We start from the raw sequence: 15,218 nt of genomic DNA, 5'->3' as shown, positions 1-15,218 counted from the left end.
CAAAATAACTTTCTAAAAAAAGAAATAATGAAGTCTAAAGGAGGCAAAAATGGAGGAGAGGTTTATTATATAATAATAAGAGAATCTTTCAAAAAGCAATTATGTATCAAACCTGACTTGGCTATCAAGAATTCTGTCTCCATAAGTTATGGTATAATGACTCTCTTGGGCACCAAGTATAGATAATGAAAACTTTAGTTGAAACCCATTGTCTTTTCCAGGAGAATATTATAATATTGTATCCTTTCTTTCTTAAATAGAAGGCTTAACCATTTACAATAGACCTAAACCCATTCCACATCCACGCACAAATGCACCCATGCACAGACAGAACATCATGATCCAGGAAATCATTCGTCTTGCTTCCTCAGCACCTCTACCCACAGGGCCCTAGGCACAGTGCATAGCATCCTCAGGACTCAAAGGCCTTCAAAAATAGATACATACTTATCCATCAGGTCCCGTGCTATAAAGAGCAATATTGCATAGGAACCTGGAATGTTAGGTCCATGAATCAAGGCAAGTTGGAAGTGATCAAACAGGAGATGGCAAGAGGGAATGTCAACATTCTAGGAATCGGCAAACTAAGACGGGCTGGAATGGGTGAATTTAACTCAGATGACCATTATATCTACTACTGTGAGCAAGAATCCCTTAGAAGAAATGGACTAGCCATCATAGTCAACAAAAGAGCCCAAAATGCAGTACTTGACTTGGATGCAATCTCAAAAACGACAGAATGATTTCTGTTCAATATCACAGTGATCCAAGTCTATGCCCCAACCAATAACGCTGAAAAAGCTGAAGGTGAACGGTTCTCTGAAGACCTACAAGACTTTTTAGAATTAACACCCAAAAAAGATGTCCTTTTCATTATAGGGGACTGAAATGCAAAAGTACAAAGTCAAGAAACACCTGGAGTAACAGGCAAATTTGGTGTTGGAGTACAGAATGAAGCAAACGTTAACAGAGTTTTGCCAAGAGAACACACTGGTCATAGCAAACACCCTCTTCCAACAACTTAAGAGAAGACTCTGCACATGGACATCACCAGATGGTCAACACCGAAATCAGATTGATTATATCCTTTGCAGCCAAAGATGGAGAAGCTCTATACAGTCAGCAAAAACAAGACCGGGAGCTAACTGTGGCTCAGATCATGAACTCCTTATTACCAAATTCAGACTTAAATTGAAGAAAGTGGGGAAAACCACTACACCATTCAGGTATGACCTAAATCAAATCCCTTATGATTATACAGTGGAAGTGAGAAATAGATTTAAGGGCCTAGATCTGATAGACAGAGTGCCTGATGAACTATGGATGGAGGTTCGTGACACTGTACAGGAGACAGGGATCAACACCATCCCCAAGAAAAATAAATGCAAAAAAGCAAAATGGGTGTCTGAGGAGGCCTTACAAATAGCTGTGAAAAAAAGAGAAGTGAAAAGCAGAGAAAAGCAAAGATATATCTATTTGAATGCAGAGTTCCAAAGAATAGCACAGAGAGGTAAGAAAGCCTTCCTCAGCGATCAATGTAAAGAAATAGAGGAAAACAATAGAATGGGAAAGCCTAGAGACCTCTTCAAGAAAATTACAGATACGAAGGGAACATTTCATGCAAAGATGGGCTCGATAAAGGACAGAAATGGTATAGACCTAACAGAAGCAGAAGATATTAAGAAGAGGTGGCAAAAATACACAGAAGAACTGTACAAAAAAGATCTTCACGACCCAGGTAATCACGATGATGTGATAACTCACCTAGAGCCAGACATCCTGGAATGTGAAGTCAAGTGGGCCTTAGAAAGTATCACTACGAACAAAGCTAGTGGAGGTGATGGAATTCCAGTTGAGCTACTTCAAATCCTAAAAGATGATGCTGTGCTGTACTCAATATGCCAGCAAAACTCAGCAGTAGCCACAGGACTGGAAAAGGTCATTTTTCATCCCAATCCCAAAGAGAGGCAATGCCAAAGAACGCTCAAATGACTGCACAATTGCACTCATCTCACATGCTAGTAAAGTAATGCTCAAAATTCTCCAAGCCAGGCTTCAGTGATACGTGAACCATGAACTCCTTGCTGTTCAAGCTAGGTTTAGAAAAGGCAGAGGAACCAGAGATCGAATTGTTAACATCCTCTGGATCATCAAAAAAGCAAGAGAGTTCCAGAAAAACATCTATTTCTGCTGTACTGACTATGTCAAAGCCTTTGATTGTGTGGATCACAATAAACTGTGGAAAATTCTGAAAGAGATGGGAATACTAGACCACCTGACCTACCTCTTGAGAAACCTGTATGCAGGTCAGGAAGCAACAGTTAAAACTGGACATGGAACAACAGACTGGTTCCAAATAGGAAAAGAAGTACGTCAAGGCTGTATATTGTCACTCTGCTTATTTAACTTATATGCAGAGTACATCATGAGAAACGCTGGGCTGGAGGAAGCAAAAGCTGGAATCAAGATTGCCGGGAGAGATGTCAATAACCTCAGATATGCAGATGACACCACCCTTCTGGCAGAAAATGAAGAACTAAAGAGGCTCTTGAGAAAAGTGAAAGAGGAGAGTGAAAAAGTTGCCTTAAAGCTCAACATTCAGATAACTAAGATCATGGCATCCAGTCCCATCACTCATGGCAAATAAATGGGGAAACAGTGATTTTGGGCTCCAAAATCACTGCAGATGGTGACTGCAGCCATGAAATTAAAAGACACTTACTCCTTGGAAGGAAAGTTGCGACCAACCTAGACAGCATATTAAAAAGCAGAAACATTACTTTGTCAACAAAGGTCCATCTAGTCAAGGCTATGGTTTTTCTAGTAGTCATGTATGGATGTGCGAGTTGGACTGAAAAGAAAGCTGAGTACAGAAGAATTGATGCTTTTGAACTGTGGTGTTGGAGAAGACTCTTGAGAGTCCCTTGGACTGCAAGGAGATCCAACCAGTCCATCCTAAAGGAAATCAGTCCTGGGTGTTCATTGGAAGGACTGATGTTGAAACTGAAACTCCAATACTTTGGCCACCTCATGCGAAGAGCTAACTCATTTGAAAAGACCCTGAGGCTGGGAAAGATTGAGGGCAGGAGCAGGGGATGACAAATGATGAGATGGCTGGATGGCATCACCGACTCAATGGACATGAGTTTGGGTAAACTCTGGCAGTTGGTGATGGACAGGGAGGCCTGGCATGCTGCAGTCCATGGGGTCGCAAAGAGTTAGACACAACTGAGCAACTGAACTGAACTTACCCATCCTACTCTGCAACGAAAATGGGAGTTGTTAAAAACCCAGCATCTGCAGAAGAAAGACTAAAGAGCACAAAATAAAATACTCCAATCTGCCAACTGTGCAGCTGAACAAAATGCCCAGTGTAATTTTTGAAACTGAGGAACTCAGTGCTGGAGGACCCCATTTTTTATTCCTCCATCTCAAGTAGAGTGAACTGGAGAAACAGTAGATGAGAGATGGATAGGCGGACAGAGGGACAGACTGAGGGCAGGATGAAGGGAAGGGTGGGTAAGGGCATGAACTAAAGGCAAGCCCACCTGGGAAGACGGCCCAGCTGGAAGTGTGGGCGGGTGGGCAGCAATGAGTAATCAGAGTGACCTTCTCCACAGGATTAGTCTCAGAAAACGGCCTTCAGGGACTGCAACACTCACATGAGATTTCTAGGGAAACTGCAGACAATGTTTAAAATGTCATGAAAAGGCTGAGTAATAGAAGAGTTTTTATGAGAAGTTCTCAGTCTTCAAAATTAAAATTTTCTGTATGCTAATGAAGACTATTATGAAAGTTACATTATAGTTATTGTAGCTCAAAAGCCCGGTAGAAAAGAACCCGTCATTCTGTACTTGGGACAAGAACAGGGGATGGAGACAGGTGTAACTGTATGGGAATTAAAGACACAGAGTAAGTTTGAAAAGCAGATTTAGCACATGCTACAAATTAGGAGTTTGGGAACTGAGACCTGGAGTCACAGAATCTCTCAGCACTATCTGATTCTTTTTTTAAAAAAAGAAAAAGAAAAATCTCTCTCTGCACAGTGTTCTCCTTCGAGTTTACAAAGCGCTTTCTCGTGTCAGCTCACATGTGCTTTACAAGAACCATACCACCATATGACCCAGCAATCCCACTACTAGGCATATACCCTGAGGAAACCAAAATTGAAAAAGACACATGTACCCCCAATGTTCACTGCAGCACTATTTATAATAGCTAGAACATGGACGCAACCTAGATGTCCATCGACAGATGGATAAAAAAGCTACGGTACATATAAGCAATGGAATATTACTCAGCCATAAAAAGGAATGAATTTGAGTCAGTTCTGATGAGGTGGATAAACCTAGAGCCTATTATACACAGTGAAATAAGTCAGAAAGAGAAAGATAAATATCATAATATATATGGAATCTAGAAAGATAGTACTGAGGAAATCATTTGCAGGGCACCAACAGAGACACACAGAGAAGAGACTTACGGCCATGGTGGGGGAGGGCAGGAAGGAGAGGGTGAGATGTATGAAAAGAGTAATATGGAAACTTATATTACCAAATGTAAAGCAGATTGTCAATGGAAATTTTGGAGAAGGAAATGGCAACCCACTCCAGTATTCTTCTCTGGAGAATCCCACCCATGGACAGAGAAGCCTGGTGGCTACAGTGTATGGGGTCACAAGAGTTGGACATGAAGGAAGCGACTAAACAACAAATGGGAATTTGATGTACGACTCAGGGAACTCAAACAGGGACTCTGTAACAACCTAGAGGGGAGGAAGGGGAAGAGAGATGGAGGGAGCTTCAAGATGAAGGGGACATAGCTGACTCATGTTGATGTTTAACTTAGATGCAGAGTACATCATGAGAAACGCTGGACTGGAAGAAACACAAGCTGGAATCAAGATTGCCGGGAGAAATATCATTAACCTCAGATATGCAGATGACACCACCCTTATGGTAGAAAGTGAAGAGGAACTAAAAAGCCTCTTAAAAAAAAATTAAAAAATAAAAAATAAAAAAAATAAAAAGCCTCTTGATGAAAGTGAAAGAGGAGAGTGAAAAAGTTGGCTTAAAGCTCCACATTCAGAAAACTAAGATCATGGCATCCGGTCCCATCACTTCATAGGAAATAGATGGGGAAACAGTGGAAACAGTGTCAGACTTTATTTTGGGGGGCTCCAAAATTACTGCAGATGGTGATCGCAGCCATGAAATTAAAAGACACTTACTCCTTGGAAGAAAAGTTATGAGCAACCTAGATAGTATATTCAAAAGCAGAGACATTACTTTGCTGACTAAGGTCTGTCTAGTCAAGGCTATGGTTTTTCCAGTAGTCACGTATGGATGTCAGAGTTGGACTGTGAAGAAGGCTGAGCGCCGAAGAATTGATGCTTTTGAACTGTGTTGTTGGAGAAGACTCGAGAGTCCCTTGGACTGCAAGGAGATCCAACCAGTCCATTCTGAAGGAGATCAACCTTGGGTGTTCTTTGGAAGGAATGATGCTAAAGCTGAAACTCCAGTACTCTGGCCACCTCATTTGAAGAGTTGACTGATTGGAAAAGACTCTGATGCTGGGAGGGATTGGGGGCAGGAGGAGAAGGGGACGGCAGAGGATGAGATGGCTGGATGGCATCACGGACTCGATGGACGTGAGTGTGAGTGAACTCCTGGAGTTGGTGATGGACAGGGAGGCCTGGCGTGCTGCGATTCATGGGCTTGCAAAGAGTCGGACACAACTGAGTGACTGAACTGAACAAAATTCTGTAAAGCAATTATCCTTCAATTAAAAATAAATTAATTTTTTAGAAACCAACAACAAAAAAACCTGAAAAAAAAGAAAAAGAAAAATCTCTCTCTGCACAGTGTTCTCCGTGGAGTTTACGAAGTGCTTTCTCGTGCCAGCTCACACATGCTTTACAAGAAGGCGGGGCGGGGGGTGCTGTGATCTCTGTCTGGCAAATGATGAAACTGAGTCTCAGAGGCTCAGAGGTCCAAGACGCAGAAAATGCAGAAGGCGAGACTAGAACACAGGCCCCTGCCTCCTGAGCCAGAACTCATTCCCCTAGTTTCAGGTGACTATGAATTTCAATTAATTTATAAAAGAAAAAGACACTTAACATGCTACACATTCACAGAAGGGTGACAGGCTAAAGGGAGAAGGGGGATATTGGCGCTGGTGCCTTGAAGAACGCATAGGAGTCTACCAAGTAGAGGACGAGATGGGAGGGGAAGGAGAGACTCAGCAAAGGATAGAGCAAAAGAACACAGAAACGAAAGCGTGCTGTTCGTTCAAGAAGCAGCTCAGTGCAGCTGACGCCTACTGTATAAGCTAGAAAAGGAAAACTAAGCATGAAGATTAAAAAAGTAAGCAGGAAATTGTACAACCCTAACAGAGGTCTGGAGAAGGCAATGGCACCCGACTCCAGTACTCTTGCCTGGAAAATCCCATGGATGGAGGAGCCTCATAGGCTGCAGTCCATGGGGTCCCGAAGAGTCAGACACAACTGAGCAACTTCACTTTCACTTTTCACTTTCATGCATTGGAGAAGGAAATGGCAACCCACTCCAGTGTTCTTGCCTGGAGAATCCCAGGGATTGGGGAGCCTGGTGGGCTGCCGTCTCTGGGGTCGCACAGAGTCGGACACGACTGAAGCGACTTAGCAGCAGCAGCAGCAGCAGCAGCAGCAGCAGCAGAAAGTATCCTATGACCTAGTGACCCTGCATGTGGAAGCATGTTCAATGACTGTACATGCCCACGTACAGAAAGGCTTGTGTACAATGTTCTTCACGGCAGTACTTTCCAGACCAGCCAAAAGCCCAAGCATTCACCAATAGAGAACTGATTAAATTATGGAATATCTCCACCATAGACTACTTACTATCAGCTGTAAAAGAATAATAATAATCTCTATTTCTATGTTCAGCTATAGAAAACTCTTTAGAAAGCTTTTAGCTATAGAAAACTCTTTAGAAAATGTTACTAAACAAAAGAAAGCCAACTGCAAACTAGAAATTGTATGTTAAAAAAATATCAAGTCTCAGAATAGTGTACATAATGTGCTACTTTCATGAAAAAAGAAAAGGCTGCATATACATATTTATTTGTATTTGCATAAAAGATGACAAGATGAGCAAAAAAAAAAAGGATTACATAAGATGGGAATTTTAATAGACAGGAGGAAGAGATTAAGACTGCTTACTGTAAACCTTTTTAATATTATTAAATCTTTGAACCAAATCTTTTATCACTTATTCAAAATATAAAATTACATTACAAAGTACTTTTACCCAAATGAGTTTAAAAATTTATGTGCACAAAAAACCTGCACACAAATTTTACAGCAACTTTATTCAAAATTGCCCAAACTTGGATTCCACCAAGATGTCCTTCAATAGGTGAATGGAAAAATAAATTGTGGTATATCCAGGCAATGGATTATTATTCAGAGCAAAAAAGAAACATTCTATCAAGCTTGGAAGAGACATCAGTGAATCTTAAATGTCTATCACTAAGTCAGCCAATCCAAAAAGGCTCTAGACTGTATGATTCCAACTATATAACCTTCTGTAAAAGGGAAAACTATGAAGACAGTGAAAAGATAAGGGGTTTCCAGGGGTTAGGGGAAGGGAGAGATGACTAGCTGAACACAGAGGATTTTTAGGGCACTCAAAATACCCTGTATGATAGATGGATACATGGTATTAGACATTGTCAAACCCCAGAGAATTCACAACACCAAGAGTGAACTTTAATAAACTACTGACTGGGTTAATAATAATGTATCAATACAGGCTTATCCACTGTAAAAGATATCAAGGCAAAATGTTAATAATAGGGGAAACGGGGAGGCAGGCAGCAGGGGTGGTGAGGGATTATATGAGAACACTCTGTACTTACACTCATTTTCCCACAAACCTAAAACTGCTTTAAAAATGGCTATTAATTTAAAAGAAAAGAAAGAAAAGTGAACAGGATGCCAGGCAGGAAGAGTTCTGAATGGCATGCCAATCAGCCTGGATTCTCATCTTATAAACAACAACCCAACATTTTTAAACGAGGCCGTGACAAAGCTGTGATCTGGAAAGAAAAGTCCAGTGACCCTGCAGGGAACAGAATTCAGGGGAAAGAGACCTGGGCACGACTAAGCAGATCAAAGCAGAAAGGAGATGGGGGTGGGTGTGAATGGACCGGGAGTGGTGAGCAGACGGGGACACAGGCAAGGAAGCAACAAGACTCAGTGACCGCTGTCCCTGTGCATCCACAGGTGAGTTGGAAAACATGGGTCAACGCTTGCTTCTGGTTTCTAGAATAAACTCTATGACAGACAACAGAGCTGTCAGAGGAAGAGAAGCAAATGAAATGGGAACAGTGAATTTGGTTTTTGACCTGTGAAGTTATTTTACCTGCAGCATACGGATGTGAAAACATGCCAAGGCAACTCAGAACACAGATATGCAACTCAGAAAAAAGGTCAGGCTGCCTAGCAACTACCTCTGGTATGTATCAAACTGCGCTAAGTTATTAGGCAAGGGGACATAATTTATGGTGTATTTTGAGGTGTACACCATAAATACATGGTGTATTTGAGCATAATTTCTCATAACTAGTGAAAGGAATCTAGTCTATTTCCTAAAATGATTGTAACCATGAGAACAAAGCAGATAGAGTCGTTTAATCTATGTCCCAAAAAAGAAAATAAATTTTTCTAAAATATTTATTTCAGTTATACTTATTAAAGGTTTTGCATTTGAAAGATCAGCCCTGGATGTTCTTTGGAAGGAATGATGCTAAAGCTGAAACTCCAGTACTTTGGCCACCTCATGCGAAGAGTTGACTCATTGGAAAGACCCTGATGCTGGGAGGGATTGGGGGCAGGAGGAGAAGGGGATGACAGAGGATGAGATGGCTGGATGGCATCACTGACTTGATGGACGTGAGTCTGAGTGAACTCCGGGAGTTGGTGATGGACAGGGAGGCCTGGCGTGCTGTGATTCATGGGGTCGCAAAGAGTCGGACACGACTGACTGACTGACTGACTGAACTGAACTGAACTGAACTGTACTTACTATGGCTACTAAAAAATGACCCCCAAATTTAGTGATATAAAACAACCATTTATTATGTTCATGAATTTGATGCATCAGGAATTTGGACAGGGCACAGAAGGGATGGTGTGAGTCTATTCCATGGAGTCTGAGGTCTGGAATTTCTGAAAGGGCATTCCCTCACACATCTGGCAGTTGGCACTGGTTGCAGGTTCTCCATGCGGGCCCCACCACATGGTATCTGCTGGGTTCCTCCCAGCATGGTGCCTGGGAACTTAGGGCTAGAGTCCCAAAGGAGGGAGACAAGCAGAAGTCAGACTGTTTTATGACCCAGCCCTGGGGGTCAACAGCATCACCTCCATGAGGTTTCACTACCTGATGCCACCAAAAAGCCTCATGAAGATTCATGGCAGGGGTGGGGGGCATAATCACCCCCACTCCATGGAGGTGTGTCCAGCACACTGTGAGAAGGACATGTGGAACGGGATTTGTTAGAGACATCTTCAGGAAATCTGCCCACATGAAAATCAAAGTGTTCCAGTGTGCATGACTCTCTGGGAAAAAGAAACATGTAGGGAAGGCAGCCAGGCAAGGTCAGTAACAACTCAAACCAAGCCAACTTTATCCATATCCAGTCCCCACTGTCCCAGAAACAGAAACATTCAGATCTAAACAGCATGGACATTCAAACATTAATGAAGACCCATTGAAAACCTACCATGAGCATCAGAGAACCTAGCACTCTTCCCTGCCCATATGAAAGGAAAGTCCCACTGCAGTTTAGGAGCCTGAACCAAGTTAGTGGTGCAACATCAGAGGCAAGTGGTTCTGGCCAAAGTCCTGTGGGAGACAGTCTGCCACTGCCCCAACCACAGACTGGAGCCATGACCTGCTCAACTCTGCCCATTCATCTCAGTGCTCCTGCTGAATTCACCAAGCATAACCAGCTCCTTGTAGAGTGCTATTGCTCTCTGGTGATGCTTAATGCTTTTAAAAGGCTGAAACAGAGATTCAGATGAGAAAATGAAATACACATGGATGAATACCCATTTAAAATGCACAGTCACCAGAAAAATTGGCTTATTTTGTAAACTATAAAACACCAAAGGAGATTATGTCAGTGGCAAGAGCTTGTTAATTCATTAGCCCCCAATTTTTTTCCTCTAAATTCTTCATCCTTCAACAATTACCATTTAAACACATACAACTAACTATACCATAACCAAGAAGTTTATTCCATGAATGCAAAGATGGTTCAATTTATCATTAAATAGAAAGTAAAAAAACAAACAGGGGATTAGCTCCTGATTATCTCCTGATCTTTAACAAAATGTAACACCTGTTTCTCAGGGTTTTTTAAAAGCATTCAAAGTATGAACTGATGTACACTTTCTAACATGACAAAATGATATGAATCTCCATTCCAAAGCCAGCATCTTACTTAATATGGAAGCACTAGAGGCTGCCCCACTTAGGTCAGGAACAAGGCAAAGATACCCACTTTCTCCATTGTTATTAATACTGAATCCAAGCCATAAGCCAAACAGACAAGAAAAGAAGAGATGTAAGGACAATTAAATTATCCATATTTGCAGGTTTTATAATAACATAGCTGGAAAATCAAAGCGAATCAATAATAAAAGCTGACACAATAAATAAAAGAATTTAGTTTAAAAAGTAGAATGTAAAATTAACATAAAATAGCCCTCATGATGATTTGAGAGAATAGCATTGAAACATGTATATTACCATATGTGAAACAGATCACCAGTCCAACTTCGATGCATGAAACAGGACATTGAAAGCCAGTGCACTGGGAAAACCAGAGGGGTGGGATGGGGAGGGAGGTGGGAGCAGAGCTCAGGATGGGGGACACAGGTACACCCGTGGCTGATTCAATGTATGGCAAAGGCCACCACAATATTGTAAAGTAATTAGCCTCCAATTAAAATAAATAAATTAATTCTTAAAAATAGCCATCATGAAAGTTTGACAGCACACTCTGGGAATATGGACAAACTGGCATTGTCTTACGTTGCTGGTGGGAATGTAAAATGGCACACCACCTATAGAAAGAAATTTAACAATATGTAACAAAATCACATGGGCTTCCCAGGTGACTCAGTGGTAAAGAATCCTCCTGCCAACGCAGGAGACTCAGTAGACGTGAGTTCAACCCCTGGGTCGGAAAGATCCTCTGGAGGAGGAAATGGCAACCCACTCCAGCATTCTTGCTGGGATAATCCCATGGACAGAGAAGCCTCAAGGGCTACACACCATGGGGTCACAAAGTGCTGGACATGACTGAGCAACTGAGCAAGCAGGCATAACAAAACCACATGCTTATATACCCTGTGACTCAGAAATCCCATTTCTAGGCACCTATCCCCCAAAATATTGACTGAACAGGTACTTAAGCACTCAAAATAAGAATAGATGGATAATTTTTTAACATGATAAAAATACATAAACCAAGACCAGACACTGTGACAGGTGTACAAGGCTACTATGCACACCAGCACTACTTGTAATAGCAAAAGAATGGAAAACAATCCAAGTGTCTATCAATATGAGACTGATTAAACTAGGATTACATTCATAGAATGAAACACTACACAGTTCTAAATGAGGAATGAAGATGGTCACTCCAGATGGGATGACTTGCAAAACAGTTTCAGTTGAAAAATTCAAAGTGGAAAAAAGTATATATAACATGCTACCATTCATCTAAGGAAGGGAGAAAGGAACTGGGACAAATAGCATATATATATGTGAGTGTGTTTGCAACATATACATGCAAATTTTTAAATGGAAGGATAATCCCCAAACTTCCAAAACATTATTACCTATAGAAGAAAAGGGAAATAGAGAAATGATACAAAGGTAGAAGCTAGACTTCTCTGAATATATTTTGTTTCACAGATTTGACTTTGGAGTGGGTAAATAGTTTACTTAATTATAAAACATGTGCCATCGCAATGAATTCTCTTTGGACCCAGGTTTTTAAGGCTACAAACAAACAAGAATGGAAAGAGGAATCAACAGAACCCACAAGAGAGTTCTATGGGTAAATGGGTTTCCACATTAACAAGTCAAGGTGCTGGGCAAAGCCAGAGAAACAAAATACATGTTAATGGAGAGCCAGTGACACGTGACTTACCTCAACCTTGCTCTCAGGTTCATGATCAGCAGCTGAGAAATACACAACCTCTTGGACTTCATCCCTGGGCCGAGCTGAATTTTTCCCAAATACCACCAGACCGTCCTTTGCACGTGGCGGGAAGGCCACAAAGCAGTAACTTGGAGGAGCTACAGCCATCCTGAAAAGAGAGAGATGCCAGAGAGAGAATGGAAGCGGGCCTAACGTGGAGCATTCCACCAGTGAGCTCTTCAGACATATTTCACCAGCTAACTAAGTTTTAGTGTTGAACTGTGTGCAGCGAGCTCCTTTGGAGATCCCAGCTGGCAAATGAAGCTGGGGTGTCTGGAGTAGAATTACACAGCCACTGAGACCAGATACTCTTAGTACTCTGTGGGATTAAATGAGCTCAGATTTGCAACAGAACACAGTGACAGCCAAAAGCGCAATGACGTAGGAGAAAGGAAAGGAGGTTATTGTTCCAGGCAGAAAACACATACCCACTGCAATCTGTCACAGCAATAGAAAAATAAATAACTGTACCTTAAAACAGTGCACGACAGAAGTGCCTCTTGATCTAGAGGGCCACAGCTACCCTGTGATAGATTTTGGAGTGCTGATGGGGAAATGGGTCTCAAAATAAACTGAAAGATACCTCTCTCTTTTTATCTATTTTTACTTTACCTCAGTGACATCACACACAATCATCTCTAGGCTTGCTTCTCACCTCTCCAGCTGCTCCTGGGCTGGCTAGTTCTCTTCCACCTGGCCACTAAATATCTTCACAGTTTGGTCCTTCCTTCCTCATTTAATGCTCTTTCTGGGAAAACTCATCCATGCCCAGAGCTTCCCATGTCATTTACAAGCCAATGACCTACACATAATTCCAGCTCAGTTCTCTCCTTGAGTTCTTGACCCACACACCCAGCCTAACTGATATCCAAAGCTGATTTCATCATCTTCCCCAAACTGGGTCCCTTCTTAAGGTTCCCTGTCTCAGTGGCCAGCTCCATCATCCATCTCATTGCATCAGAATCTATCCTTACCATGTGCTTCTCCATTACCTAATATATCACCAAGTTCTGTAAATTCAATCTCCTAAATCTCTACGTTGCAGCCATGAAATTAAAAGATGCTTACTCCTTGGAAGGAAAGTTATGACCAACCTAGATAGCATGTTCAAAAGCAGAGATATTACTTTGCCGACTAAGGTCCGTCTAGTCAAGGCTATGGTTTTTCCAGTAGTCATGTATGGATGTGAGAGTTGGACTGTGAAGAAAGCTGAGTGTCGAAGAATTGATTCTTTTGAACTGTGGTGTTGGAGAAGACTCTTGAGAGTCCCTTGGACTGCAAGGAGATCCAGCCAGTCCATTCTAAAGGAGATCAGTCCTGGGTGTTCATTGGAAGGACTAATGCTAAAGCTGAAACTCCAATACTTTGGCCACTTCGTGCAAAGAGTTGACTCACTGGAAAAGACTCTGATGCTGGGAGGGATTGGGGGCAGGAGGAGAAGGGGACGACAGAGGATGAGATGGCTGGATGGCATCACTGACTCAATGGACATGAGTTTGAATGAACTCTGGGAGTTGGTGTGATGGACAGGGAGGCCTGACATGCTGCGATTCGTGGGGTCACAGAGTCGGACACGACTGAGTGACTGAACTGGACTGAACTGAAATCTCTATGGAAACTATCCAATTTTTCCCACTTGTATTGCTCCTACCCAGCACCAAACCACCATCATCTGTAAGCCTGGAGATATATATATATATATATATATATATATATATAGCTATATCAGCTATTAGTCTCTCTCCAAAACATTCCTCACATTGCACCCAAAGGGACCTTTTTAAAAGAAAGACTTGGGGACTCCCCTCGTGGTCCAGTGGTTGGGACTGGACACTGACATCACAGGGGGCACAGGTTCAGTCCTTGATCTGGGAACTAAGATAATAAAATAAAAGGAAGGTTTGATCATGTCATTCCTGCTTAAAATCCTTCATATTGTTCCCACGGTTCTTAGAATAAAGACCCAAAGCAGATCAAGCCCATGTCATCTCCCAGCCTCATCTCATACCATAATTCACCCCTTCAGTCTCTCAACTCCAGGACAGAGGCCTTTTTCTAGTTTCTCAATACTCCACAGCCTTTGCACAGTACTCCTTTCCCTGATCAGTCAATTGTACTATACGATCACAATCTAAAACAGCCCTATGATTATTTTATTACCAACGGTCAGTAATTAGTCTTTCTTCCCTCCACCAAAGTTTAAATATATGAAGGCAGGGACCATGTCTCTTTTGCACATCTCTGTAAACCCAGCACTACACAGTGTCTTCTGCAGGGTTACTGTTGTTGTTTAGTTGCTAAGTCCTGTATGACACTTTTGTGACCCCAGGGACTGTAGCCCGCCAGGTTCCTCTGTCCGTGGGATTTCCCAGGCAAGAATACCAGAATGGGTAGCCATTCCCTTCTCCAGGGGATCTTCCAGACCCAAGGACTGAATCCTCATTTCCTGCGTTGGCAGGTGGATTCTTTACCACTGAGTCACCAGGGAAGCCCTGCCTTCTGCAGGGTGTTCAATAAATAATGAACAAGTGTTCAGTCCTTCCTTAATGCTCCACCAAACTGCAGTTGACTCTCTACAGCTCTTTCTCACCACCATGCTTCTGCACCCACTGAAGTCCCCCTCCCTTAGCCTCGAACATGTCCTTCAGGATCTGATTCAAAAACTCTCTCTCTTTCAAAAAGCCTTCTATGAAGAACTCTGTCATTTTCTCAGCATCCATAAACACTGATGCATCTAGTCTGTCTGAGGATAACATGCCTCTGTTATCTATAAATGTACTGCTTCAGATGTTTCAAATAAAGCTCCCTGAGGGCAGAACCTACGCCACCCAATTACAGTAGCTCATTCCCCAACTCTCTGAATTATAGACACTCAACAAACATTATTATTGAGCCAACTCTCATATTTGTGCCATGAATTACCCAACTTAAATGTGTTTTATTTTATGAACCTAAGATAA

General features: G+C 42.1%; 1 protein-coding gene across 5 annotated transcripts in view; it reads right to left on the bottom strand.

The window, feature by feature from the left end:
• The window catches only part of SCRN1 (secernin 1), a 91,154-nt gene that overhangs the window by 57,145 nt on the left and 18,791 nt on the right, over positions 1-15,218 (bottom strand). For all 5 annotated transcript variants that reach the window (XM_069588100.1, XM_069588104.1, XM_069588102.1 and 2 more), the window contains exon 2: positions 12,208-12,367. In XM_069588100.1, the coding sequence (XP_069444201.1) occupies positions 12,208-12,366 (159 nt within the window). In that variant the 5' untranslated portion in view covers position 12,367. The remainder of the gene's footprint in view (positions 1-12,207; positions 12,368-15,218) is intronic.

This window comes from Ovis canadensis, chromosome 4, assembly GCF_042477335.2.
Source record: "Ovis canadensis isolate MfBH-ARS-UI-01 breed Bighorn chromosome 4, ARS-UI_OviCan_v2, whole genome shotgun sequence".
Classification (NCBI taxonomy): domain Eukaryota; kingdom Metazoa; phylum Chordata; class Mammalia; order Artiodactyla; family Bovidae; genus Ovis; species Ovis canadensis.
The sequence above is the reverse complement of the archived record's forward strand: the minus strand, read 5'-3'. Positions and strand labels throughout refer to the sequence as shown.